The sequence below is a fragment of the Artibeus jamaicensis genome, unplaced genomic scaffold (genome assembly GCF_021234435.1).
Source record: "Artibeus jamaicensis isolate MK-2021 breed Jamaican fruit bat unplaced genomic scaffold, CSHL_Jam_final contig_471, whole genome shotgun sequence".
Taxonomy (NCBI): domain Eukaryota; kingdom Metazoa; phylum Chordata; class Mammalia; order Chiroptera; family Phyllostomidae; genus Artibeus; species Artibeus jamaicensis.
The window spans coordinates 3,928,392-3,950,934 of NW_026521850.1; the positions used below are offsets into that span (position 1 = coordinate 3,928,392).

Genomic DNA, 22,543 nt, shown 5'->3' on the forward strand with positions numbered 1-22,543 from the left:
CAGGCGCAGCTCTTAAGAGGGGCTTTGCAGAGGGGCGTGGAGGAAAGGAAATTCAGAAATTGGGTGGAGTGGGGCCTCACCACGGGAGACTTTTCTGTGTCTAAATTTGAAGGCTGAAAGGGGAGGTTAAAGTTCCTCAAACATCGGCAGTGCTTATCTTTTCAAGGTAATCATTTCCGAAGCAAGAGCCTGGAAACCACAAAAACACTTTAGGTGTGTTATTTACTCTCCCAGACATCCTAGTCACCTAGGAGTCATTGCCATACAATTGATTAGCTAACTAGAAGTACAGAAAAGCTAATTACCCAGTGCCCATTGGTCAGAGAGGGGTGGAGGGGGGATTAGAATCCAACTTGTCGGGATATGTTCAGTGACTATTTCGTGGAGAGGTGGAGGGCCGGGACACATTCTACCACTTACTGCTTGGTTTTCAGCAAATTGTGGATCTGCTACAAGCCTGCCTCTCATTTTATATTTAAAAAAAAAAAAAAAAGGATGACAAACAGAACCTGACTCCTTGGGTTGCTGTGAGGGGTGAATGAAGTTCTGTGTTTAGCAGACCCTGGTACACAAGACACATTCATGCAATCTCTTCCTATAATTGGCTTGCTCTTCAGAATTTGCAGAGACCACCCCCCCAGAGCCCATCCCCAAAATACACCAATCAAGACATCAGTTTGTCTGTTTTATTTCCAGTATGTGCAGAGGACAACCGGCATCACACACGCTCACAGGCATGCGCACACACATACTGCATCCACCTGAACTTGCGCGACACACTCCTTCATTTTGAGTCACGGGGACAAAGCCAGACTTGGCAGTCCCCGAGTTTCTGGTTACATTAGTAAGATTTGGTCTTTCAGAAAGAAGACAGCTGAAGTTCTAAAAAGATGAGCCCTTCGCCAGAGAAGTAGAGTTCTAGAGCCAATAGACACAACCTGCAATACACGAGAACCCCCTTTCCAGAGACCACTCCTGAGCCCCTCTCCCCTCTAGGAGTTGAGTTCCAAAAATGGCAAAGGATCAGGTGGGCTTTCCCAGGACATTCCCCTTGCAGTGAGAGAGCTCCCATTCCTGCCTTTTCCAGAGGTGGGGTCATGCCCACGAGCTCTCCTCCCCAGGGAGGCTTTCCTGGGGTCCTGTAAACCGCTGAGCCTATTGAAATAAACCCCATTGGCTCTGCCTCCTCTGAGTGAGAGTCAGGTACACTGATGGGCAGTCCAAGAAAGCCTCATCTTGACAAAGGTCTCATCCTGTCCCAGAGAGGAGAGGTAGAGGGAGTGGTGGAGACAGGCAGTTGCTTATCTAACGATCTCTCGGGGGGAAGAAAACAAGACAGAGAAGGAGGTGGGCTGAGATTTTACACTTACAGGGAGAACTGTTTTGCTGGGGTTTAAACTTCAACTAGGCCTGTGCACTTGAGCAGCTCCTTAGCCCACCTAAAGATCAGTCATGGCCAAAGTAATCTTGCTCTTGCACTGGTTAAGACCAGCTGATGAACCAGCCCCAGGTGTTTTCCCACCCCCTACCTGCCACAGTCCCTCAAGCTGCTGTCAGGGCAGCTCCCTGGGCCCTGAGTATGGGGCACCGAGGAGCCGCAGGGCGCCCACACTGGCTCCAGCCTCCAACAGCACCCAGACCTCTCCACTTCAGGTTTGGCAAGGGCTTCTCCAAGACTCTCGCCTCATCTAGGGCCCAGCTAGGCCCTCAAAATTTCAGTGCAGTCACCCATTAGCTCCCTCTTTCCTAACATCCATCTCCCTTGTCCTTGCCTGGGTCTGGCTTCCTCACAAGACTCTACGTTCCATGAGTCTGTCTATTTCACTACCGGTTCTTAGTGCTCAGCCCACAGCAGGTGCTTAATAAATAGGTTCAATAGATGCGTGTGTCTAAGGGTAAGGGACCCAGAACACAGGTGGGGTCCAGGCTAAGGTTCCTGCTCGGCCAGCTTGGGGCTGAGTGTGGCACCTGTGTGAGTCCCAAGTCCCGAGACATGGCTTAGCTGCAGCTCTAGGGAGGGCAGAACTGCAAAGGCAGCCTGGCCCTGACCCAAACCCTGATGCAGACTCGGAGGCTCTGGAAAGGCGAGTCCTGGCCCAGGGTCTCCCCCCAGCGCTGACCTAGGAGACTGGCTCTCCCTTTGGTTTCATCACTGCCTGAGGCAACCCAGAGCAGAGACGAGCAGGGGCCGGGCATCTGAACACCAGGGCTTGAGTCCAGACACTTCAGTCTCCACAGTAGCCCCTGACCTTCAGCAAGGCACTTGATTCTGTGGGCCACCACAGTGTTCTCCCCAGTGAAACGAGAGGCCTGGCTCCGCTAACCTACAGGGTAAATCAGGGCTGTAAAACCCTGAGTCCAGAATGGAGGACATGGGTGAGCCACAGTCCAATCCCTAAGCTCAAGGTTTGGGGCAGTTTGGAAGAGACGAGTGAGACAGTGGACACAGCACAGGTCAGGACAAAGTGGGAGGGGAGCCTTAAAGCTTATCATAAGAGGTCAATAAATATCTGTCATCTGAGGGACTGAGTGAATGAATGAATGAGTGATGTAAGGTGGGGAGGTGAGTTGGGGAAGCACAGCCAGTGTTCAAGGAGACTGGGGTCAGAAAGGCAGCATCCCGTCTCTCATGTCTTGGCTTCACAGTTGTGCTGACTCTTTGCCACGAGCATTTTATCCTTCGCCCCCCTCACCTGTTGCCCTCAGCATCCTCCCTGGGGATGGTTCTGGGGTAGGACTGGACTGAGACGAGCCTCCCTCCACAAGGCCCCAGGCCTTCCTTCTACCTCCAAAGTCCTTGCCGCCCAGCAAGGGACAGGGCTCCCTCTGAGCTGCCTGTAAAGGTATGGCTGGCAGGGAGGGTGGGGATGGCTAGGCCAGAGGACTTCTTCTGGAATTCCCTTCTGGAATTTCTTGAAGGGCTCAATCCTTCCATCACCTGAGTGAGGACGAGAAGAAGCATGGCCTGAGGGGGGCATCACCTGGGGCAGTGGGGCAATGAGTGGTGACCTCCTGGACAACTCTGGGGAAAACCTAGCAAGACCTGCAGCCCCGTCCCTACCCCAGTGTCTTCTGAAAGGGGCTGAAGTCCTCAGCAGGGCCGGGCCGGCGAGCCTGGGCTAAGCTCAGAGACCTCCAGGAAGAACAGACAATACCAGCTCCAAGCGTGGGGTCACAGGCTTCCAGCCTCCCTGCCTGGCCCTACCCCCTCTAGTTTTGGGGTTGGTGTCAGCCCTTCTGCGTGGGTGGGGGTGGAGGGAGGAGGGAAGGAGAGGGGGGCGGTCCCAGAGTCTCTTTAAGGCAGATAATTGGTGCTTCACAAAGAGATCACTGATTCTTCAGATGAAAAGAAATAAACATGCCCAACGACCAAAAAAAAACCAAATAAGATGAAACACGATGAGTCCAGAGGGCAGCGAGACCAGGAGGGAGGAACGGGGCAGGGAGGGCAGGGGCAGGTCCGGGCGGGGTCCTCAGGGCAGGCTGGCAATGTCTCTCTCTGGAGGGGGGCCAACCGGCTTGGGGCTGCTCTCCTGGGCTTTTCCTTCAAACATCATGACTCTGGTTTGGAGACGGAAGAAAACAAAAACAAAGAAACAGGATTAGGACTCCCTCCCTCATCCAGGGAAAGTTCATCCAGCCTTCGGTTTGCAGGCTCCTCAGCAGAATGCCCTTCGACCATTTTCCAGCAGGATCTTCTCAGAAGACTGGGACCACAGCTACGTGGGAGGGGCTCCTAGTCCCATTTTACAGAGGAGAAAACTGAGACACAAAGTGGCAACGTGACTCCTCAGAGCCACACAGGCAGCGCAAGCAGGACAAGACTCAGGGTCTCTGACGTCTGGGCGATGCGCCTTCCCCTAACCAAGCAGCCTGGAGGCAGCGCTGCTAAGGCTGGGCCGTGGCTCTGTCAAAACACCCTTCCGATCTTCAAAAATCTCCCGCTACTCTGACAGCAAAGTCTGGGGAGCAGAGGGTAAGTGTTTGTGGTGCAGTGTCTGGAAGGAAGCAGCTGGGTTGAGTCCCTGCCCTAGCACTTCCCAGCTGGTGACTCCAGCAAGACACTCAACCCCTTTTCTGCTCAGTGTCTCCATCTGGAAGCACTGGTGCCAGAAGTGCTTTTGCCCTGGAGCTGTTCCAGGCAGCAGTGCCTGACTCTGCCTGCACTCAGGCCCTGCTTGGGCTCTTCCAGTGCCAGGGCTTGAAGTCCCGTTCACAGGCAGCATGTCTCTGAGCTGCAGATGTGCACCGCCAGCTCCCTCCTCGACCCCTCCCCTTGGATGGCTGAAGGGCCCTTCCCTTGAATGTACCAAAAATGGAATTCTTGGTTCCCGCTTGCCCCACCTGCTGTCTCCTCCAAGCCAAGAGCAGTCGCCCACTCAATCACGCAGACCCCAGACTTGAGACTCAGCGGACTCCTCATTTTCCTTTACACCCACACCTGGGCATTAAAGCGGTGCTTCCAGCTCTACCTCCAAAATCACTCCTGATTCCAAAAATCCCTGCCCAGTTCCGCAGCAGCCTCCACAGGAGAGCATCCTCATCTCTTCCTTGCACAGGCTTCCCCGCTGCCGTTCTGCCCCCTGCTGCAGCCACTGGGGGCCTTTTAAAGGTCAGTCCCCAGCTTCGAGCCCTCCAGTGGCATCCCTCCACATTAGTGCAAAGTGCTCCGCCTGACTGGCCTGCAAGGCCCCGTGGCCCCCTCTGCAGATGCATCCTTCATTCACTGCACTTACTAACTGCCCAGCCAGCTGGGCTCTGTGCTGTGCCTTGGACATACGAGCACGACCCTGCCTCAGGGCCTTTGCATGTGCCATGCCCTCTGCCTGGAACGCCTTTCCCCAGGTCTTCCCGTGGCTCATCTCCTCCCATCGTCCTCACTCAGGCTCTGGTCAGATGTCGCCTTCTCGGTGAGACTTTTCCTGCCCACCACTGCGTTGTCTCTGTTCCACTTGCCCGCTTTATATTTCTTTGCACTACCCTGTGGCAACCCGCTGTTTCTGTTGGCTGAAGTTTGTCTCCTGTGCTTCGAACGTGAGCTCCAGGAGGAGGCCAGCAACTTGTGTCCCCAGCACCGAGAATACTTCCTGGCACAAAGCTCGATAAATATTTGCTGAATTAACAAACGATCAGTCTAAAGAGCGAACACACAGATGAGTGCCTGACACACAGTCCACGTCCACCAAACTCTGGGGTTGTGTGAACAGCGCCGTCACTCTGATGGCCGGCGCCAGCCCTCTGCTGTGCAGGCGGCCCTCCCACGCACACTAACGGCTCTGACCCGCCCAGACTGTGGGCTCAGGAGCCAGTTACTCGGCTTCCTGGGGCCTCAACTTCCCCCTTCGTAAATGAGACAGGTATGTTTGACCTTTGTATATCTGGAAAAAAAAAAATCAGTCTCATTCCATGAAAGCCAAGAGAGGCCCTTTTCAGCTCAAACATCACGAGACTCGGCAGGGACCTTCTCCGAAGACCCGCGTAGGGAGTGTGATTCTGGCCTCCACGTGCTTGGTGTGTGCCGCCCGCCAGGCACCGCCGGGCTGGCCTCTGTGTGTGTGTCGTGTCATTAATCCTCAGGACAATGCTTCACGAAAGATATTTATTACATCTCTATCTTACAGATGAAGAGCAGCGAACTCCACCTCCCTTCAGAGTCAGGTTTTAACTCTATACTAAGCTCGCAACAACCCCCTGGGGTAGGAAGGTCACTTTACAAATGAGGAAAACGAGGTTCAGAACATTCTGCCAGATAGATTTGTCATCATTATCACCACCGTCATCACAGTCGCCACCTCCCGAGTGCCGATCCTACCAGACCTTCTGCTACAGGCTAATTTCACCTGTGAGGTAGAGGCGAGCATGGCGTGTGACAGTTAAGGAAGTCCGGTTCAGAGAGATGAAAAGCCTTGCCCAGCGGGTCACACAGTGAGTTACCTCCCGGCTGGGGAACAGCCGAGGTGCCCGAGCCAGGGGCCTCTCCACACCCCAAGACTTGGCCTTCTGAGGCCCCGGGAGAGGCGGGGAGGTACTCACAGCTTGAGGACAGCCGACCGTTTCCCCAGCATCATGTTCACAAAGTCTCGGTAGGAGATGGTGTCGCTGACCCCGCCTGTCACCTCCAAGATCATCTTCTTCATCTCCAGGTGGGTCTTGGGGACCCCGAGCTTCTCCATCATCCTCTTTAAAGACATCAGGTCTGCCAGAAGAAAAGCAGATATCCTCTAAGTGGAGACGGGCATGGTGGGGGGGTGGGCAGCGAGTGGGGAAGTGGTTAAAACGCCCTCTGGACCCCACACCCAGGGGAAGCCCGGCAGACAGCCCCTCCCTGGAGGCTGCAGTGGACGGCCTTGCTCCTCTCCGGAGAATGAGCCTGTCCCCCTGCCCTGTGCCCCTCAGAGGCAGTATAACTGGTGGTGAAGGACCTGGGCTTTTAGTGGGGTCAGAGTCCAGCTCTGCCATTTCTGGCTCTGGGACCCAGTGCAAACTACTTCATCTGTCTGAACCCCGGGTCCCACCGGTGGTCACCTGGGTTGACGGGGTCACTGGCAGGGACCCTGCGTGGAAGCACCTGGCACAAAGCAGGGGTGCAGTGAGCGCGCAGCTATTCTTTCCTGTTACCTCCGATGCACCCCGCGGTTAGGGGGAGCCGTGGGCCAGCTGCCCTGCTGCCCCAGGGTCACACCCAGCGAGGTGGCCTGACTCCAGGCATGGAAAGTCCTCTCCAGGAGGCCAGGTGGTGGCCTCCGCCACCTGCCACTCCCACCCTGCAGTCCTAGGGCATCACTCTGGCCAGAAGGGCCAGGGCGCCAAAAATAGCCTGCAGAGCAGGAAAACCAACAAAAGAACAAAATTCCAGAAAAACAAGGGAGGCACCAAAAAGTCACTGCACCCTGAGGACTTGCTGACTCCGACCACCCAGCTCCCCAGACCTGAGGCAACTTCCTCCAGATTGTTCCAAGAACAATGGGTCAGCAAAGGATGGCAAGAGAGGCGGTGTGGCGGGGGGTGGATTTAGGGCCAGGCCGCGGTGCGCCAGCTCACCCCAGGGCAGGGCGGGCAGGACCGGTGCCAGGCCCCTAGGTGCCAGGACGTCCAGGGCGTTTCAAAGAAAGCTGGGCAGCTTCTGCAGGAAGGAGCGAAAGGTCTCCCACAGCTGCTGGCCAGACGCTGAATTGGCCAGACCTCACTGCAAGGCCATTTGGCAGGATGCTTCGAAAGCCTTTGACCCAGAATGTCTCATTCCTGAGATTTACTCTTAAGAAATAATTAGGGATGTGGACAAAGACTTGTGTACAGAGAAGTTCTTCAGAGCATTATCAGTGACCCTACGGCACTGGCCGAATAAATCGCAGTCCATCCCCTCGATGGACTGTTCCGGGGCCACTGATTATATTTCAAAAGAAAAGTTAATCATATGTCAGAATACTCACAATGTGTTATTTGTTGAAAAAAGATGGAGGTTCTAAAAATGGTGCAAAATAGCATTTGTGATGGGAACAAAGTGTGGAAGAGTATAAACCAAACTGTTCACAGCAGCAGGTGACGTATCTTTGTCTGTGCTTTGCTGTGCTTTCCAAAAATTTTTATGATGAAAATGTATTCACTTAATAAATCTCTTTCTAAAGAAAAAAAAAAGAATAAAAAATATTCAAAAAGAGGAACGAGGGAAGACAGAGGAGGAGCAGAAACACAGCAGCACTGAGCCCCGGTTTCCTCATCTGCAAAACGGGGAAAATCAAACCGGCCTTGACCATGTCCTTCTGGGACTGGTGAAGGTCAAGATTATGTTCTTGAATGTGAGTGCCATGGACAGGCGTTTGTCTCCCCCAGCATCTGGCTGGCAGGACAGGACAAGGTCTGTTGGAAGAGGACACCTTTGTCAGCTGCAGGAGAGTGTACGGACGTGAGGAGAGGCCCGGGGACAAAGGAAATGCCAGCCCTCTGGGCCAGGTGTCAACCACCTGAGCATCTCCAGCCCCAGGCAGGGGTGGCGCTCTCTGTGCTGGGTCCCCTGGGGTGGGTGGCTGAGACAGGGGCGGCGAGCAGTGTGGGGTGGGGAGGGAAATGGTTGGAAGAGAAGTTTGGGGACAATGGATCCAGGGTAAAGGCAGACAGACTCCAGCCTGGTTCAGCTGGCCCAGCCCTCAGGAAGGCTTCAGTGTGTGACTGTCACAGTCATGACACCTCGCCCATGCAGGGGAGTCCGTGGGGCTCTCTGGACCTTCACGCCATCCACCCACCAAACACCCCTGTCCCCTACGACATGCCCAAGGCGTCACTCACCAATCTCGCCTTCATTGTTCAGGTCAAACTCCATGTACTTCTCTGGAAATCACAGAGCAAAAACTGGTGTTAGCTTGGAAAGCAGGGTGGGCCCCGCAGGGCCCCAGTGACTCCCCTGAGGGCAAGTGGCCTGGTCCCTGGGGATCCCACACTGAACTCCCACCCCACATGGAGTTCTCCACACGAGTCCTATCATCACAGTTGTCTGCACTCCTGTCCTAGGGGCGCCACGGGGAAAGGTGCTCCGGAGCCACTCTGTCCCTGCACCAGGGAGGGCAGCTGCTTCCTCCCAGGTCCCTGCCAGGGACAGCCTGCTGCATTCCAATCTCCAATCAGCTGCGGGGACAATAAATTCCTGCCCTGGAGGTACAGGTTCAGTGGGGGGGGGGGGGGGCGGTGAGAGCAGGAAGTGGTCGGTGTGCCTCAGCTGATTCTGACAAGCAGCCAGGGTAGGGCCCCGGGAAGGAGTCCCTGTGGTTCAGAACCTTTTGGTCTGATCCTCTTCCAGCAGAAATGCCCGTGGGCCTGCCCTCGACCACAAAGTGGGACACAAAGTGTCCCAGGGTATACAGGCCCTCCCCACCAACCTCACCTAGGGACTGAAGGAAGCGTCCCCCCCCCAGTCAAGGGGCCCAGGGAAGCTCCAATGGCAAGAGACAATGGCAGGGGAGTGCCCTGGTATCTTCTGTCATGGGCCGTGCATGTAAACAAGTCCTGTGGCTCCGGGCAGGTAGGCCCTGCCACACAGGGATGAGCAGGGCCCTCCAGGTCTACTCTGCACGGAGCAGCCGGCATGAGACAGCCAAGGTCCTCCCAGTGGCCTTCGAGGCCCTGCGACCTCCCGGAGCATCTGCCTTCCAGCCTCTTGGGCTGCCTCTCCCTCCACCCCTGCACTCCACCTACTGGCCTTGCTGTGTCCGGCCTGTTTCTCACCTGCTCCTGCTGGGGACTTGCCACCTCTCTGCCTGCAATGTCCCTGCCGGGTAGCCTCAGGGCTCCTCCTCATGCCAGGAGGGCCCCTGGGCCTTTCTAATCAGGCACCCCACCCACCCACGCCCAGCACCTACTACCCCGGAGACCTCTGCCCCAGAGTCTCCTCTGAAGAGTGGCCCCATTGGTAGGCAGAGAGAAGGGAAGGACTGCCCCTCCTTTCTGAGGCTCTGGCAGGGGTGCGCGGTGGTGACAGGCAGGGATGGGGGGTGTCTTTGTTCTAGTAGTGCTCTTTTTTTAATGTTAAAAGCACCATCGCATGATGGTTAAGAGCAGGGGTTTCAGAGTGAGACCAGTATGGGTACAAGCCCCAACTCTGCCCTAGCTAAGCTGTGTGACCCCAGGCAAGTGGCCCCACCTCTCTGAGCCTGAATTTCTTCTTCTATAAATTACCGAGGGCGTCACCTCCCTCCTGGCTGCACTGGGATGATTCAGGGAGATCACAACACAGCACTCGCCGTGCTTCCCACAGGTCAGCATCAACAACTGCTTAGCCACCGATGTCCCACCCAAGGACAACCCAGCCGTAAAGGGTCTGAAGGTCCCTGAGCCGGGTCTCTGACTCCCCAAGCCGGGAGCTTGCCCATGCTGCTGAGACACTGGGGCGGGGTGGGGGTGCAGCCTCGGGGACATTCCCGTGGTCCGGCTGCAACCCAAGTGTATCTCTCCGGCAGCAGAGGTGTGTCCGCCTGCTCCTTACGGCTCCTTACATGTGCGGCTCCTCTCCTTTCTCCAGCGGCTGGCTGCGAACCAAGTGCCAAGGACCGAACAGAGGGACCTTTATGCCGCCCCCTCCCCGTGAGCGGGCTCCTGGGCCCTGTTTTCTTTTCATCCCGTGCGGCCGGGATTCAATGGGCAGAAACTCTGCCCCCTGCCCCACTGCTGGGACACAAACGTCCATTCTCCGCAGGGGCTCCCGAGACGCTCCACGGTGCAGGGGGAGAGGCCAGGGCTGCTACAAAGAGCTGATTGTGAGCTGGGGCTCCGGGAGCGAGCAGGGTCTGGGCAGTGGCGACAGGAGCCAACCTGAGCCCTGCGGGGCAGCTGGGGTGGGGGGGGAGAGGGGCAGGGGCGAGCTCAGGCCTGCGAGTGAGGAGTGAGGGGGCCGAGGGGGCCGGTGGTGGCTTGGAGGCAGGTGGAGGGGCCTGCCCCCCTCCAGCTGGGTACCCTGTCTTGCAGCCCACCAAGAACATGGCATCTGGAAGGAGCAGGGGTGCAGCCTCGCTGGATGGGGGTAAGGAATCCCACCTGTGAGGGGCTGGGAGGTGGGGCAGACGGCCCCAGCTCACCTTTGAAGGCTGAGAGCTTTTCCGGCAGGTCCTCCTCATCGCTGTACTTCTGGTCACAGAGAAACTCCTACGGAGGCGGGAGGGCAGAGCTGAGCAAAAGGTGAGCAGGCAGAACTTGCCAGTGTGGAGGCCCATCGCCCCGGGGCCTCCTGTCCCACCAGGACAGACCCACGGAGTCCAGACTGAGGGTAGGAAGTGTGCTCAGCAGCTGGGTGGGGCAGGGGGTGGGGCATGGAGGGTCTTCTCTAGAAGATGCAACACCTTCAATCAAACTCTGAATTGCCTGTGCAGGGACCGGGCCTCACTAACCCCACACTGCCACCCGGCGCCCCGCTCTGGGCTCTGTGAAGCAATGAGCCCCAGTGACAAACTGCCTGGTTCCAGCACTAACGTCTTAGGTGAGCGTCCCTGGCATGTTGATTCCTTTCTGGCTTTATCTCCAGATGGTTTAATGACCACAGCTACTTCTAGAGTGTGTATGAGAACCCAAGGGTGTGTATGTGTGACCACTGGCTCCTAGCTGGGGCTCGGTTAACAGTGGCTGTCATGTCATTAGTCTCTGCTGTAGCCAGAAGACGACTGTACACGGTCTGGGAGGTCCCTTACTCTTCTCTCCTGCGTCCTCACCCGTAAAACAGGCCTGCCTTCCCTCAGATGCTGGGAGGGACTCGGATGAGTCCTTTCAGAACCCAGTGGTGGGGGCCGGGGGACACTAACAAAGGCCCCCAGAATGAAGCGCTTACTCACATGACCCCTTTGGATCCTCCAGTGGACCAGAGTTTCCTTTTACCCATGAGAAAATTGAGGCTCACACAGCCAGAGCTGAATCAATTCAGCGCCATCTCATTCAAAGTCTGCATCCTTGACCTTGACCTTTAAAGATGGGCAGATCGCAGGCATTCATCTGGCTTTAAAACCAAAAGCTACCCATTCATAAGCACTTGCCAGGCCAGCACAGGGCCAGGGATCTTACTTGCCTCTTTGCTCATCCTCGAGCCCCCCTAGAACCTGTGCGCCGACAGGGAAGCAGAGGGTGTATGCCCACCCGTCCTAGCCCCGGACCCCTCGAACACTCTCTTCCCTGGACCACACACTCTCCATTACTGAGCCCATTACATGTGGTCATCGCTTCTCATGCCCTCATTCATTCAACAGTTTTGGGGGGACCACAGTGCCCACTGCTGTGCTCTAGGCAGCCAGAGAGCACGTGAGACCAAGGCAAATAAGCTTTTACCCTGCAATTACAGGGAGTGTTTGAAGTGATGTTAATTGGCATCTAGGTCAGTCACTCAATCTGTTCCTGACTTCCTGCTGCTCCTTCCCACTGCCGGACAAGTGGGTCCCCACTCTCATCTCTCCTAGGACAGGAAACCCACTACCTTTCAACCCTCCTGCAAACCCCCAAGAGGCTTAAGAGCAGAGCAAGAGAAGGACAAGAACCCTGAGTGAAGATAAAGCCCTCCAGGTTTGGATTTCAGTCCCCTCCTTACTAACTATGAAGGGGGCATTGCGTACCCACCTCCCTGGGCACCTGTCCCTCAATGGGGACGACCAAGCTCCTCTGTCAATGCTCCATAAGCAACAGTGTGACTTAGCGTGTGGCACAGCGTGACCCCTTCCAGGGTTCCAGTGTCTCCATGGTAACGCAGCCCCCTTGGACAGAGAAGGAGAAATCGCCTGCCAATGCAACCGTCGAGGGGCTCTGACCATGCCCTTGCTTTTGGGACTGTGCTGTCACATTAAATCCTCACGGTCACGCTGATTTTACAGGTGGAGGAGGAGGACCAACCAGAGTGGTTGGATATCACCTCTTAAGTCCCGGCAGCTGAGGAAACGCGGGGTTGGTTTGGAATCTGGGCATATCTGACTCCGGGACCTGTGCTGCCAGCCACCTGGTGGAAGGCAGCCCCAGGGCCCACGGGGTCCAGCTGGCTGGGCTGCAGCCTCACTCGGGGCCTCATCACCATGCGCCAAGCACGGCCCTACCTCCACTCAGCAGGGGCTGAACCTTCTCCAGCTGCCTGGGGAGCGGCCCTTCTCCTGGCTGGCTCTGGCCAGGCCTCGCCTTCTTCCTGGCTCCCTCTTATAGCTCTTTTCTACTGCTGACCAGAAGGAGGACAATTAACTCTTGTCTGTGCCCCTGAGCAAACCGGGCACCTCCCAGGGTCACAGATCCCAAACCCGCCCAGCAGAAGGACAAATAGGCCAGCAGTTCCCAGACTTTGGGGTAATGTAGAAAGAAACATTTCCAAAAAAGTTAAAAGTAGGCGGAGGTGCTAAGCGAGGCTGCCAAATGTGTGTTTTGCCAAGTAAAGACTACACCGTGGCCACAGACTGCTGCTGTTGGGTTCAGAAAAGGACGTTTCATTAAAGTAGGAAGTTCAGAATCTCAGAATCTTTAAGTGGAAACCATCTAGCCAACTCTCAACTCTCACTACACGGCCCCTATGTTCCCTCCACTTTCCCACATTAGGAACTGGGAAACCTTCGTGGGGAGCCACAGGCAAGGCCCCCCATCTGGGGCTCTCCGGGCAGAGGGCTGGGGGCCTCCCAGTGCCCACAATCTGGTCGACCAGAAATCCCACACCAGCCCGAGCCTGTGAGTACCATGTACTGACCAGTCCCACCCTGGGACTGGGTTCCAGGGGTAGGACACGGGCCTTGGTGTCAGAGACAAACGAACCACACGGAGCTGGACACGGAACAACCAGGCAGCAACTGAGAGTGAGGACCAGAGCGCAGCGGGCACTGTGGAGTGCTGAGGACCGACTCCCCTCGCTGGTCCCGACGGGGCCCAGGCTTGGCTCTGGGGGGAGGCCCTGCCTGGACTGCTCCTTCCTGCACATCTGTACGGCTCTCCATCTCGCCCCCTTCAGGCCCTTGCTCAACTATCCACCCTGCCCACCGTGGTCCCTGCCTCCACTTCCATCCCACCCTTACCTTCCTGTTTTATGCCATGGGATGAGTTACCCCCTAACACAACTTAACTGCTTAGGAAGGGTATTGTCCGTCATCTGTCTCCCTCTGTGAGAATGTAGGTTGCACATAGTAGGTGCTGAATAAATGGCTGCAGGATGAGTGGCCAAGTCGGAACTCAGAGAGGATGAATATAATGTGATCACAGCAGCACAGCTGGCAAGTGGCCAAGCTGGGGCTAAACTGCACAGAGGAGGCCACTTGTTTCCCTCCCTGCACAGAGCTGAGAAGGGAAAGTGACCCACGGAAGTGGGTGTTAGAAGGGCAATGGGAGGAGGCAGGCCCCTGGCCACGAGTCCGGGAGCACGGAGCGCGCTCAGCATGCCCTCGGTGCTCAGCAAACATTTGTCGGAGGAGAGGAGACGCCTGTCGTGCAGCCAGAATGACTTTCTCCCCTCTCACCCCTGACCGCTGAGGCAGCTTTGCAAAAGCGTGTGCACGTGTGTGACAGAGACTGGGGGGTAGGGGGAGGGGACTTAGAGATTAAAATTGCATTTTTTTCTTAGGAGCCAAAAATGACAAATGTTTGCCACAGAGTGACCAGGGTGGGACAAGCAGCTGACCCATTCATGTGTGGGTAGGTGGCCCTCGCTGACTCTGGGTTCAGGGCAGCTGTGTGGACTGTGCGTTCGGCGGGGGCACGGGGAGGCAGGCGGGCAGTGGGAACAGGAGCTCCATTGGCCGGGCCGCCAGCTCACAGCTTCAGATTCTTGGTTCCTGCTTATGCACAGCCCACGGCTTCCTCCCCTTCAGGCGCTTGACCCTATCTCCTTGCCCAGTCTCAGGGCCCAGCCATGCCCAGTGGGCATGCCTAGTGGGTACCCTATTTGTCCAGACGCCAGGACCCCTGGCTGCCCTGACCCTGGGTCCCCAGGCAGAAGGGACAGGGATAGAAGCCAGTCCCCTTTGGAAGAAAAGCAAAAGCAAAAACCAAAAGAGGGTGGCGAGCTAGAGCCGAGGGCCCAGCTGGAACCGCTCGGTGGCTGTGTGAAAGCAATACCTGGGTCTGTGAGCCTTGCACCTGGTAAATGCTAAATCATCAACGCTGGCTGGGTGTTGCTGTCTTCTAACATTTCTGTCTGTACAACCCACGGAAAACCCCCATGGCTTGTCCTCACCCAGACCCCCACAGACTGGTGAGCAAATCAGAAGCAAACCTCCTTCCCCAAACCTCTTCCCTGACAGAGGCTGGTTCTGAGTTCCCCTCTCTGCACACCCCCGCTAGACCAACTGGATGGCCCAGACCCCAAGAGGTCACTCAGCTGCTCAAGATTGCAGAGTTTTTGCAACTCAAGGCCGAGCTCCCTCCACCATCCCAGCTGCCTCCCTGCCCTGAACAAGGAGCCAGTGGCCTGACCACAGGTTTCTGAGCAAAGAAACACTGGGAGTGGCCTTTCCCCTGGGGCAGTTACAGGAGGAGGTGGCTCCTGAGGCCAGGGACCCACTCTGTAACCTACTGTGGGGGGAGGGGGGGAGGGCGGGGGTTGTGGATGGTTCACTGGTCCCAACCCGTTCTTCGCCTACGGCCCTCTGTCCTGAGGTCAGGGCCTCCAGGTATGAGAGCGATTATGGGTATGCAGAGCAGCAAGTTCAGAGGCCTTGGGAGCCTGGTCAGTCCCAGGCAAAGACCCAGGAAATGCAAGCAGGCAGGAGCTGGAGGTCGAAAGCAGGAAGTTGTAAGCATCCCCAGGCAAGGCTGGGGACGGTGACAGAGCTGTTAAAACATCTCCCCAGGCACAGAACGTGAAAGGGACTCCTCAGAGTGCCCAGCTTGTCCTCTTCATTCACTAGCTGGGGAAACTGAGGCCTCCAAATGGAAAGGACTCGCCTAAAGCCGCAAAGGTGGGAAGCCGCACCTTACCTTCCTGAGAGCAGGGTGTGTGGGGCAGAAGGGCAGGGGAGGGGTGTTGAATCAGGCTCCCTGGGCTCCAATCCCAGATCCAGCACTGACTACCTGCTCTGTGGCCCTGGGCAACTTGTCTCACCCCTCTGGGCCTCTGTTTCCTCATCTGTGAAATGGGATCATCACAGTAGCATCTCCTCATTGGGTTGGATTAAGTGAGCTAACTGCATAGACACTGACTAAGTGTCAGCAATTAGCCTTGTACATTTGGATCGCCCAAACCCTGGCCACGCGAACAGACAGCTGCGAGCAGGGGAAGGGCAGAGGAGCGACCCAGCCGCAACTCTGTCCCACACTGTCCCACAAAGCCCTCCGTGTGAGCCTTGACCCTCGGGTCATCCCTCTTTAAGGGCAAGCTCTGCTTTGCCCCTGGACACCTGGCTGACCTAGCAGTGGAAGGCCATCCTCGAAGGACAGAGTGCTCCCATCTCAGTCCTGGGGGACAGCGCCTGCCGCCATGCCTGTGCACCGCCGCCCCCCTGCTCTTCCACAACCTGGATGCACGTCTGACTCTTTCTCTGCCCCCAGGAGTCCTGTCCAGGTGCGTAGGCCCCGGAGTGGGTATAGCCAAACCCAGCAGTGGTTGGCAGCCCCTTCTGTGCCACCTGCCTGGTCCCCTGCTCCTGCCGTCTCCACCCCAGATTTAACTCTCTTCCTGGGCCGGTACCTCTAGCACCTGCTCCCGGACGCCTGCTCCTGGCCCTCCAGGTTCGTCTTTATGTATTAGCTGCAGCAGAATTTTGGGGCGGGCAGATATCACCATCTTGGAGGCCATCCAAGGTGCTGGCGGCCAAAACCCTGGTGCAAACCCCAAGGCCAGACGCCACCATACCAGGCCCTTGGAGCCTCTGACGCAGCCGACAGGTTCTTAAAGGGCCAGGACCCGGCCACAAGTGGCCGGCCTGGTGCCTGGCACATAGACGGAGCCTGTAACGTGCACCCGCAAGGACAGGAGGCTCACATTCCCCTCAGCGGCTCTGTGGCTACATCCGGACACTGTGTCCTCGCCAGCAGATGGGGCAGCTGAGGAAAAAACACCCCATCAACTACACAAGTGAAGCAGACCCTGAAGAAATTCCATCTCTGGCTTCCTGTGACATGGCCACAATGAGGTCGTGACTGGCTGGACCGCGGGGACACTGAATCCTCGGAGGCTCACGTGGCTACTTATCACCATCTCCCTTATAATATATTAAGGAAGAGCAAGAGAGACGAGTGCCCAGCGATGCCAGCTGGGCACACTCACCTGGGCAGGGACACAGTGGCGCTGCCAGTACACAGGAAAAAAGACACGCCTGCGTAGTGCCTGGGTCAGGTCTCAGAGGTCCCCCAGGGCCCGGGGAGGGGCCAGGAACACACACCCCTCTGGGCAGAGACACACAGCCTGCCTCGCCCAGCTCTTCCCAGCACAGAAGCCACGTGGGCTCTGAAATAACCACAGGACACCTGAATGCAACCGGGAACGCTGAGTGCCCTTCATTCGACCCAGGAGGGCCAGGAGGGTGGGACCGCAGCCAAAGATCTTTATCTACATAAGCAAGAGAGGCCTGTGTCACAGCTAGGCCGAGGCCACCTGGTGGACAGGGCCCAGGCAGGCCACAGGCGGTGTCTGCAGTCAGGCTCCTGGACCTGCCACTTCCTGGCTGGGTGTCCTTGGGCAGGTGACTTCCCCGACTGAGCCTCTGTTTCCTCATCTCTAGAATGGGAGGTCTCGTCATCCTCATCCCGTGGTGACGTTTGTACATTCTTGGGGCACGCCTTTCCAATCGGACGTCCCTTTGACAGGAGATGACGCAAGTCAGGCGCCAGGCAGGCCTCGCGGGGTTTTGTTAAAGATGCTGGCCTCTGGTTGGCTCCACTCCCTGCCCTCCGGGCTCCCCCTGAGGACCACGGGTAAAGGCGCCCTGAGAGGCACCCACCCAGCCCCACCGCGGCTCTCCATTCCTGTGGGAAGCCGGGGAGAATGTTTTCTGTTGCCATATAAGGCTGGGTCTGCTGGCCCAGGGTCACCTGCCACGCCATCAGGGCTCGGAGAATGTCAGCTATGTGGGGGGAGTAGGAGGTGCGCGCCTGCCCTGCCCGCTCCAGTGGCGCCGAGGGTGCGCACGCACATGCACGCGCACGCGCACTGGCATGGAGGTGGGCGGGCATCCACAGAGCGGGCCCTGTCAAGTTCAGAGACTGAGAGGAGAGGCTGGGTCCACGCCGGGCTGTTCAAACCCAGGCAGCTGGCTCAGCCTCTCTGAGCCCTGTTTTCTGTGACACGGGAAAATCCACACTCACAGGCTTAGAGTAAGCACTCAGCGAGATAATGCCTGAAGCATGCCTGGCACACTACCTGGCACGCGCCAAGTGCTCAGAAAATAATAGCCAAAGCTCGAGTGAAACCAAAAAAGTGCATTTCCACACAGCTCTGAGTCCACCCAAGTCTCTGTTTTTACTCCTCAATCCCTCGTAATAACAATAGCTAAGACTTAGCTTCCCTGCTGCCTTCTGGAAGCTGGCCCACCCTGGGGGGAGATGGGAGAAAAGCCCCAAAAGGATTGGGGTGTCGGCCCTAGAAGCCTCCAGAGCTGGGCTCTGCCTTGGGGCAGCAGACCCAGAGGCACCCAAGCAGCCCCCACAAGGTCACCGGGCAGCCACTCCGTCCAGCCCCCCAGAAGCCCCACTGCAGTGACACTGAGCCCCAGAGGAAAGCCAGTCCGGGCTGCTAACGTGGATCCCTCAAGAATTTCCCTCTAGAACCTCCACTTCAGCCACAGCTGTGGGTGGGGTGGACCCAGACTCTCTGTCGGAGCAACTCCCTGAGTCCGTGAAGAGCTTCATCTGCCCCTCTCCACTGACCGCTGCGGGGACTTGGAGCAGCGCAGGGCCCACACTCCCACTCCCGGCAGGGGAACGAAGGCTCCCCCAGATGAAGCGGTTGCCACCCAGGCCCGGTGGCCAGCAGGGGCCATGGCAAATCTCTGCCCTGGGTTTCCATCTCCTGCGCCTTTAAGCCCTAAACAAACCAGCGATAATGATCGTGACAGCAGCCAGCGCTCCTTATGCACTTTCCATAGATCCTATCACTGCCAAGTCACAATAGCCTGACTACCATTATGTCGGTGCCTTGCCCAAGGTCACAGAGCCACAACACTCTGCCCTCCTCTCCCTGCCCTTTGTGGCTCTACGCCCTGATGGGACCACCTCAACCTGCTGCGGTGGGAGGTGCTCAGGTTTCCAGTTTGACCCTGGAGCCTCCTTCCTCCAGGGGCCTCGAGCCTATGACCTTGAGGCCTGGCTCCCGTGGTGGTCTTGGAGTAGCCCCTGGGCATGGGAAGGACACTAGACCACAGGCTCTGCCATTGGCTTCTGCGTGGCTTTGGCCAGATGCTTGGCCTCTTTGGGCGCGGGGGTCCCAAGGTGGTTGAACACAGCCCCTCTTCCCCCTGCTCTCCAAGCCCAGCGCTGTCCAGGCCAGCTCCTGAGAGGCACGGGCAGCCCCCTTTCCCAGCCAAGTCTGTCCCCCTCCCAAAACAACCCTGTGGCCTCCCCACAGTCTGCACCCCCTCCGAGGGCGGGGCTGGCATGGAAAGTCCCACACACTCAGCTCCTCTGGCTTGTCCAGCGACAGTCACCTCTCCCCCATCCCCAGCTGTCTCTGGCTCAGGGTCCTGCTGGCCATGGGTGGATTCAGCCAGCTTGGAGCCCGCCCGGCCTAGCGGCCCAGGGGGCTGTATGAGGTCAGGGTTCCAGGCTCCTGTCCAGAGGGCAAGTGCAGCCAAGACCTTCGGGCTGCAGAGTGAACTGGGAGGGAGCCCAGCAGCCTGGACCCCTGAGACCCCAGCCAGACATCCAGGCTCCCTTCCGGCTGTGCTCAAGATGACACCAACAGGCAGGGTGAGGATGGCACTGAGGGACCCTGGGGATCCCAGGGTCCTCCCCGAGATCCCAACAGCCCGTGGAATGGAATCAGACAGACTGTCTAGCTCCATACAGTCCAAAAAACCAAAGAGAGACTCAACATTGCAAGCCCCCCACTGAAAGCCTGAAATCCTGCCATGGTGCTGGCCCACCCCCCACCCCCAACCACCACCTCCACCTGGGCCCTGCTGACCCCACCAGCTTCCCACTTTGGGGCTCAGATCTGGCTCAGACCCTGGGTGCTCAGCGGCCTGAGGAAGCCAGTGGGAGATGCCCAGCCCTGTTTCGGCGGGCAGGCCTCCACTGCCAGTTAGGGAAGAAGCTGGGGGACGAATTCTAGTACCATCTATGAGGTCTTCCCTCGTGCAGGGTGCTGGGCAAAGCATGCTGCATGCCTTCTGTGGCTGAGCCCTCGGGACGGCCCTGGTCCTGTGTGGTGAGGGCCTTGGTGAAGCCCACATAGCTGGTATGGGTCGGAGGCCAGATCTGAGCCCCCTTCACGCAGAACCTAAAAGCCCCTGGCTATGCTGCCTTTAAGCTCTGGCCAAAGTCTGCATGCTCCTTACACAGACGTTTGTGGGGCTCCCACTGCACACCTGGCAACAGCCAGCCGGCTTTCTGTATAGAAACCCACCAGGATGGTCAAGAGAAGCCTCAAGACTCTAAGGCAGCCTTTCCTAAAAGCTGGAGGGGAAAAGAGCTGTGAGGGTGGGAGTGGGGGCTGGCCGGAAGCCTGAATGTCCTGCGTTGGAGAGGGCACTGGCTTGCGCATCTGGAGCCCAGGGTGCTAACAGCAGCCTGACCCACACTTGCTGGGCAGCCAGCCACCTAGCTGCTCTGGGCCTCTCTTCGCCTGTCCGCTGTAAAACGGGACTACTGGGAGACATCGGGGGTCCCTTCCAGTGCCAAATCCCCGAAGCCAAATCCCTGTGGCGGGCTTCCGGGGAGCCCCAACCGACTGGTATGGGAGCTCCCGGCCGGGCCCTACCTCCCCGGTCTAGGAGTAACAACTTGCAACCCGAGACGCCGGACCAGAGCGGAGTGGAGGGGGTGGAGGGGGACCTACCTGGAGTCGGAGGCACAGGAGAAGGGGCGGAGGGAGAAAACTGGGGGTAGCCCAGGGGAAGAAAAGGTGGGACCCGGGGGAGTTGGGAGCTTTGGGGACAAGCCAGCGCCGCGCGGCTCCTGCAACTTGCAAGCAGCCCTCGCAGCGGGGCTTCAAAAGCGAAGGTGGAGACTGGCGCTTACCCGGTTGATCTCCGCCAGCCTCCTCTCCTGCCGGGCTTTGAGCAAGCCGAACGCCTTCCCTCCTAGAGGAGACAAAGAGACGGCCCGGGAAGTGGGGGAATCTTCCCGGGCTGCGCGCCCCCCCGGGTCCACTCTCACTTCCTGCGCGCGCTGCCGACCCCGCTGTCTCCCTGGGGCACGCAGGTGGCAGACGGGGGCACAACGCGTGCGGGCCCGGGCACGCGGGAAAGCGTGCCGGGGGCGGGGCAGGGTTGTAGGACAGCGGCCCTTACCTTGAAACCTGTTGCTGAGCGCGACCGACATGGTGAGCACGGGGCTCCCGCTGGCTCCGGGCTGCGCGGCCGCGAAAAGGAACGAGAGGGAGGGACGGGCGCCCGGTCCGAGCTCCCGCGGCGTGTGGCGGCTAGACCGAGGGGCGGAGGGAAGGCGCGGGCGGCCGGACACACCCCTCCCTCCCCTGCGGCCCGCCTCCCTTCCCTCCCGCCACCCGGCCGCCGGCCTCAAAGCGGCTATTATGCGGGACACAGAGCCCGCTGCGCGCCCCTCTGCTGGAGGACACGGAAAATGCACAGCGCGGGGACCGCCTTCTCTCCGCTCCTGGGACCTCCACAAGCCCCTTTCCCGCTCTGGCCACAGCTTCCCCGTAAACAGAACGGGGACGGTCTTAGTTCTCACTGTCGGGGTGCCTGCCTGCAAGAAGCAAACGCAGGTGGCAGCGGCAGCTGCCACCAACTAAGGCCGTTAAGTTACTGTTGCCCAATGCGCAGAACGCACTTTTAAAAGGGAGATGTGCGTCCCCAGCCCTCATTTTTAACACTTGAAAAAAAAAACCCCAACAAACCATTTAGTTTTGTTAGGAGGGGTGGTGAGTGCATAATGAGAAAGTGCCACTGGGACGTCAGCAACACTGAATCAGTTAGAATGAGTTAGTGTTTTGTTAATAAAACCTGTTTCTTGAGCGCTCACTGTGCATTGGGCACTTTGCCAGGTCAGTAGGGGATACATTTGTAAAGTCATTTATTCTCAAAACTCTCCGAAACAGGCCTGGGCACTTCCACTTTACAGATGAGAAAAGTCAGGCCGTGGAAGCCTGGAGTTCAAGTCCACCTGGATGACACACGGAGCCTCCAACTCCAGGGAGAGTGGCCCTCAGGGTGCAGGAGCCCAGGACTCGGAACAGGGTGAGGGGGGCGGGGAGTTTCCTGTCCGATTCAGGTTGTTTCTGAGACCGAAAGGTGGCACTCCTAACACTTATGCTGAGGTCACAGGCACAGGCAGGGACTGCTTTGGGCAAACAGAACACCGGTCACCAGTGACCCCCCCCCCCACACACACACACATACACACAGGATCCGATCCAGGAATTCTCCTTCTCCATTCGCCCCAAGGTTTTGGATCTGGACAGGCTGTGTGACCTTGGGCAAGGCACTTGACCTGTTGGAGCCTCAGTTTCCTGATCTGCAGATGGAGGAAACAGCACCTCTCACCAAGTGGGGGCTGTCACAACTCATTCCTTTCAGGCTGTCAAGCAGGAAGTAAAAGCCTGGAAGGAAAACGGGCTTAGGACTCACAGCCGTGGTGACGGAAGACCTTCTACCTGCAGGCGGGAGAGGAGAGCTCGCTCAGAGCACAGCCCTGGCCACTCACTCCCGGGGCCAGGCTCGGGCGGCCCGTCGCCCCGGCCAGCCTTTCTGCAGGGCAGGGACCACCCCACCTTCCACTGCTCAGCTCCTGGGCCGCATCACTCGCCAGATGTTCAACAGCTGCCACATTCCACCCAGCCTAGCCCTGCCTCCAGGGCTGTGTGGCGGCAGGCATGAGTCACAAGACCTCAGGCCTGAGGTACGTCGCTGAGGAATGGAGATGAGGCCGGTTCTCCACCCGTCCGGGCTGCTGGGACTGGACTTGGCGATCTTGGTCGAATGCCAAGAGCAGGCACTAGAAGGCT

General features: G+C 57.9%; 1 protein-coding gene across 1 annotated transcript; it reads right to left on the reverse strand.

Moving 5' to 3' along the window:
* Positions 1-672: 672 nt before the first annotated feature.
* Positions 673-21,042, reverse strand: AIF1L (allograft inflammatory factor 1 like). Its single transcript, XM_037158577.2, has 6 exons — positions 20,868-21,042; positions 20,596-20,657; positions 10,563-10,629; positions 8,284-8,325; positions 6,034-6,196; positions 673-3,561 (listed from the first exon to the last, which is right to left on the reverse strand). Exons 1-6 carry the CDS (start codon positions 20,896-20,898, stop codon positions 3,474-3,476), a joined length of 453 nt encoding a protein of 150 aa, XP_037014472.1. The 5' UTR covers positions 20,899-21,042; the 3' UTR covers positions 673-3,473.
* Between the last annotated feature and the right edge of the window lie 1,501 nt (positions 21,043-22,543).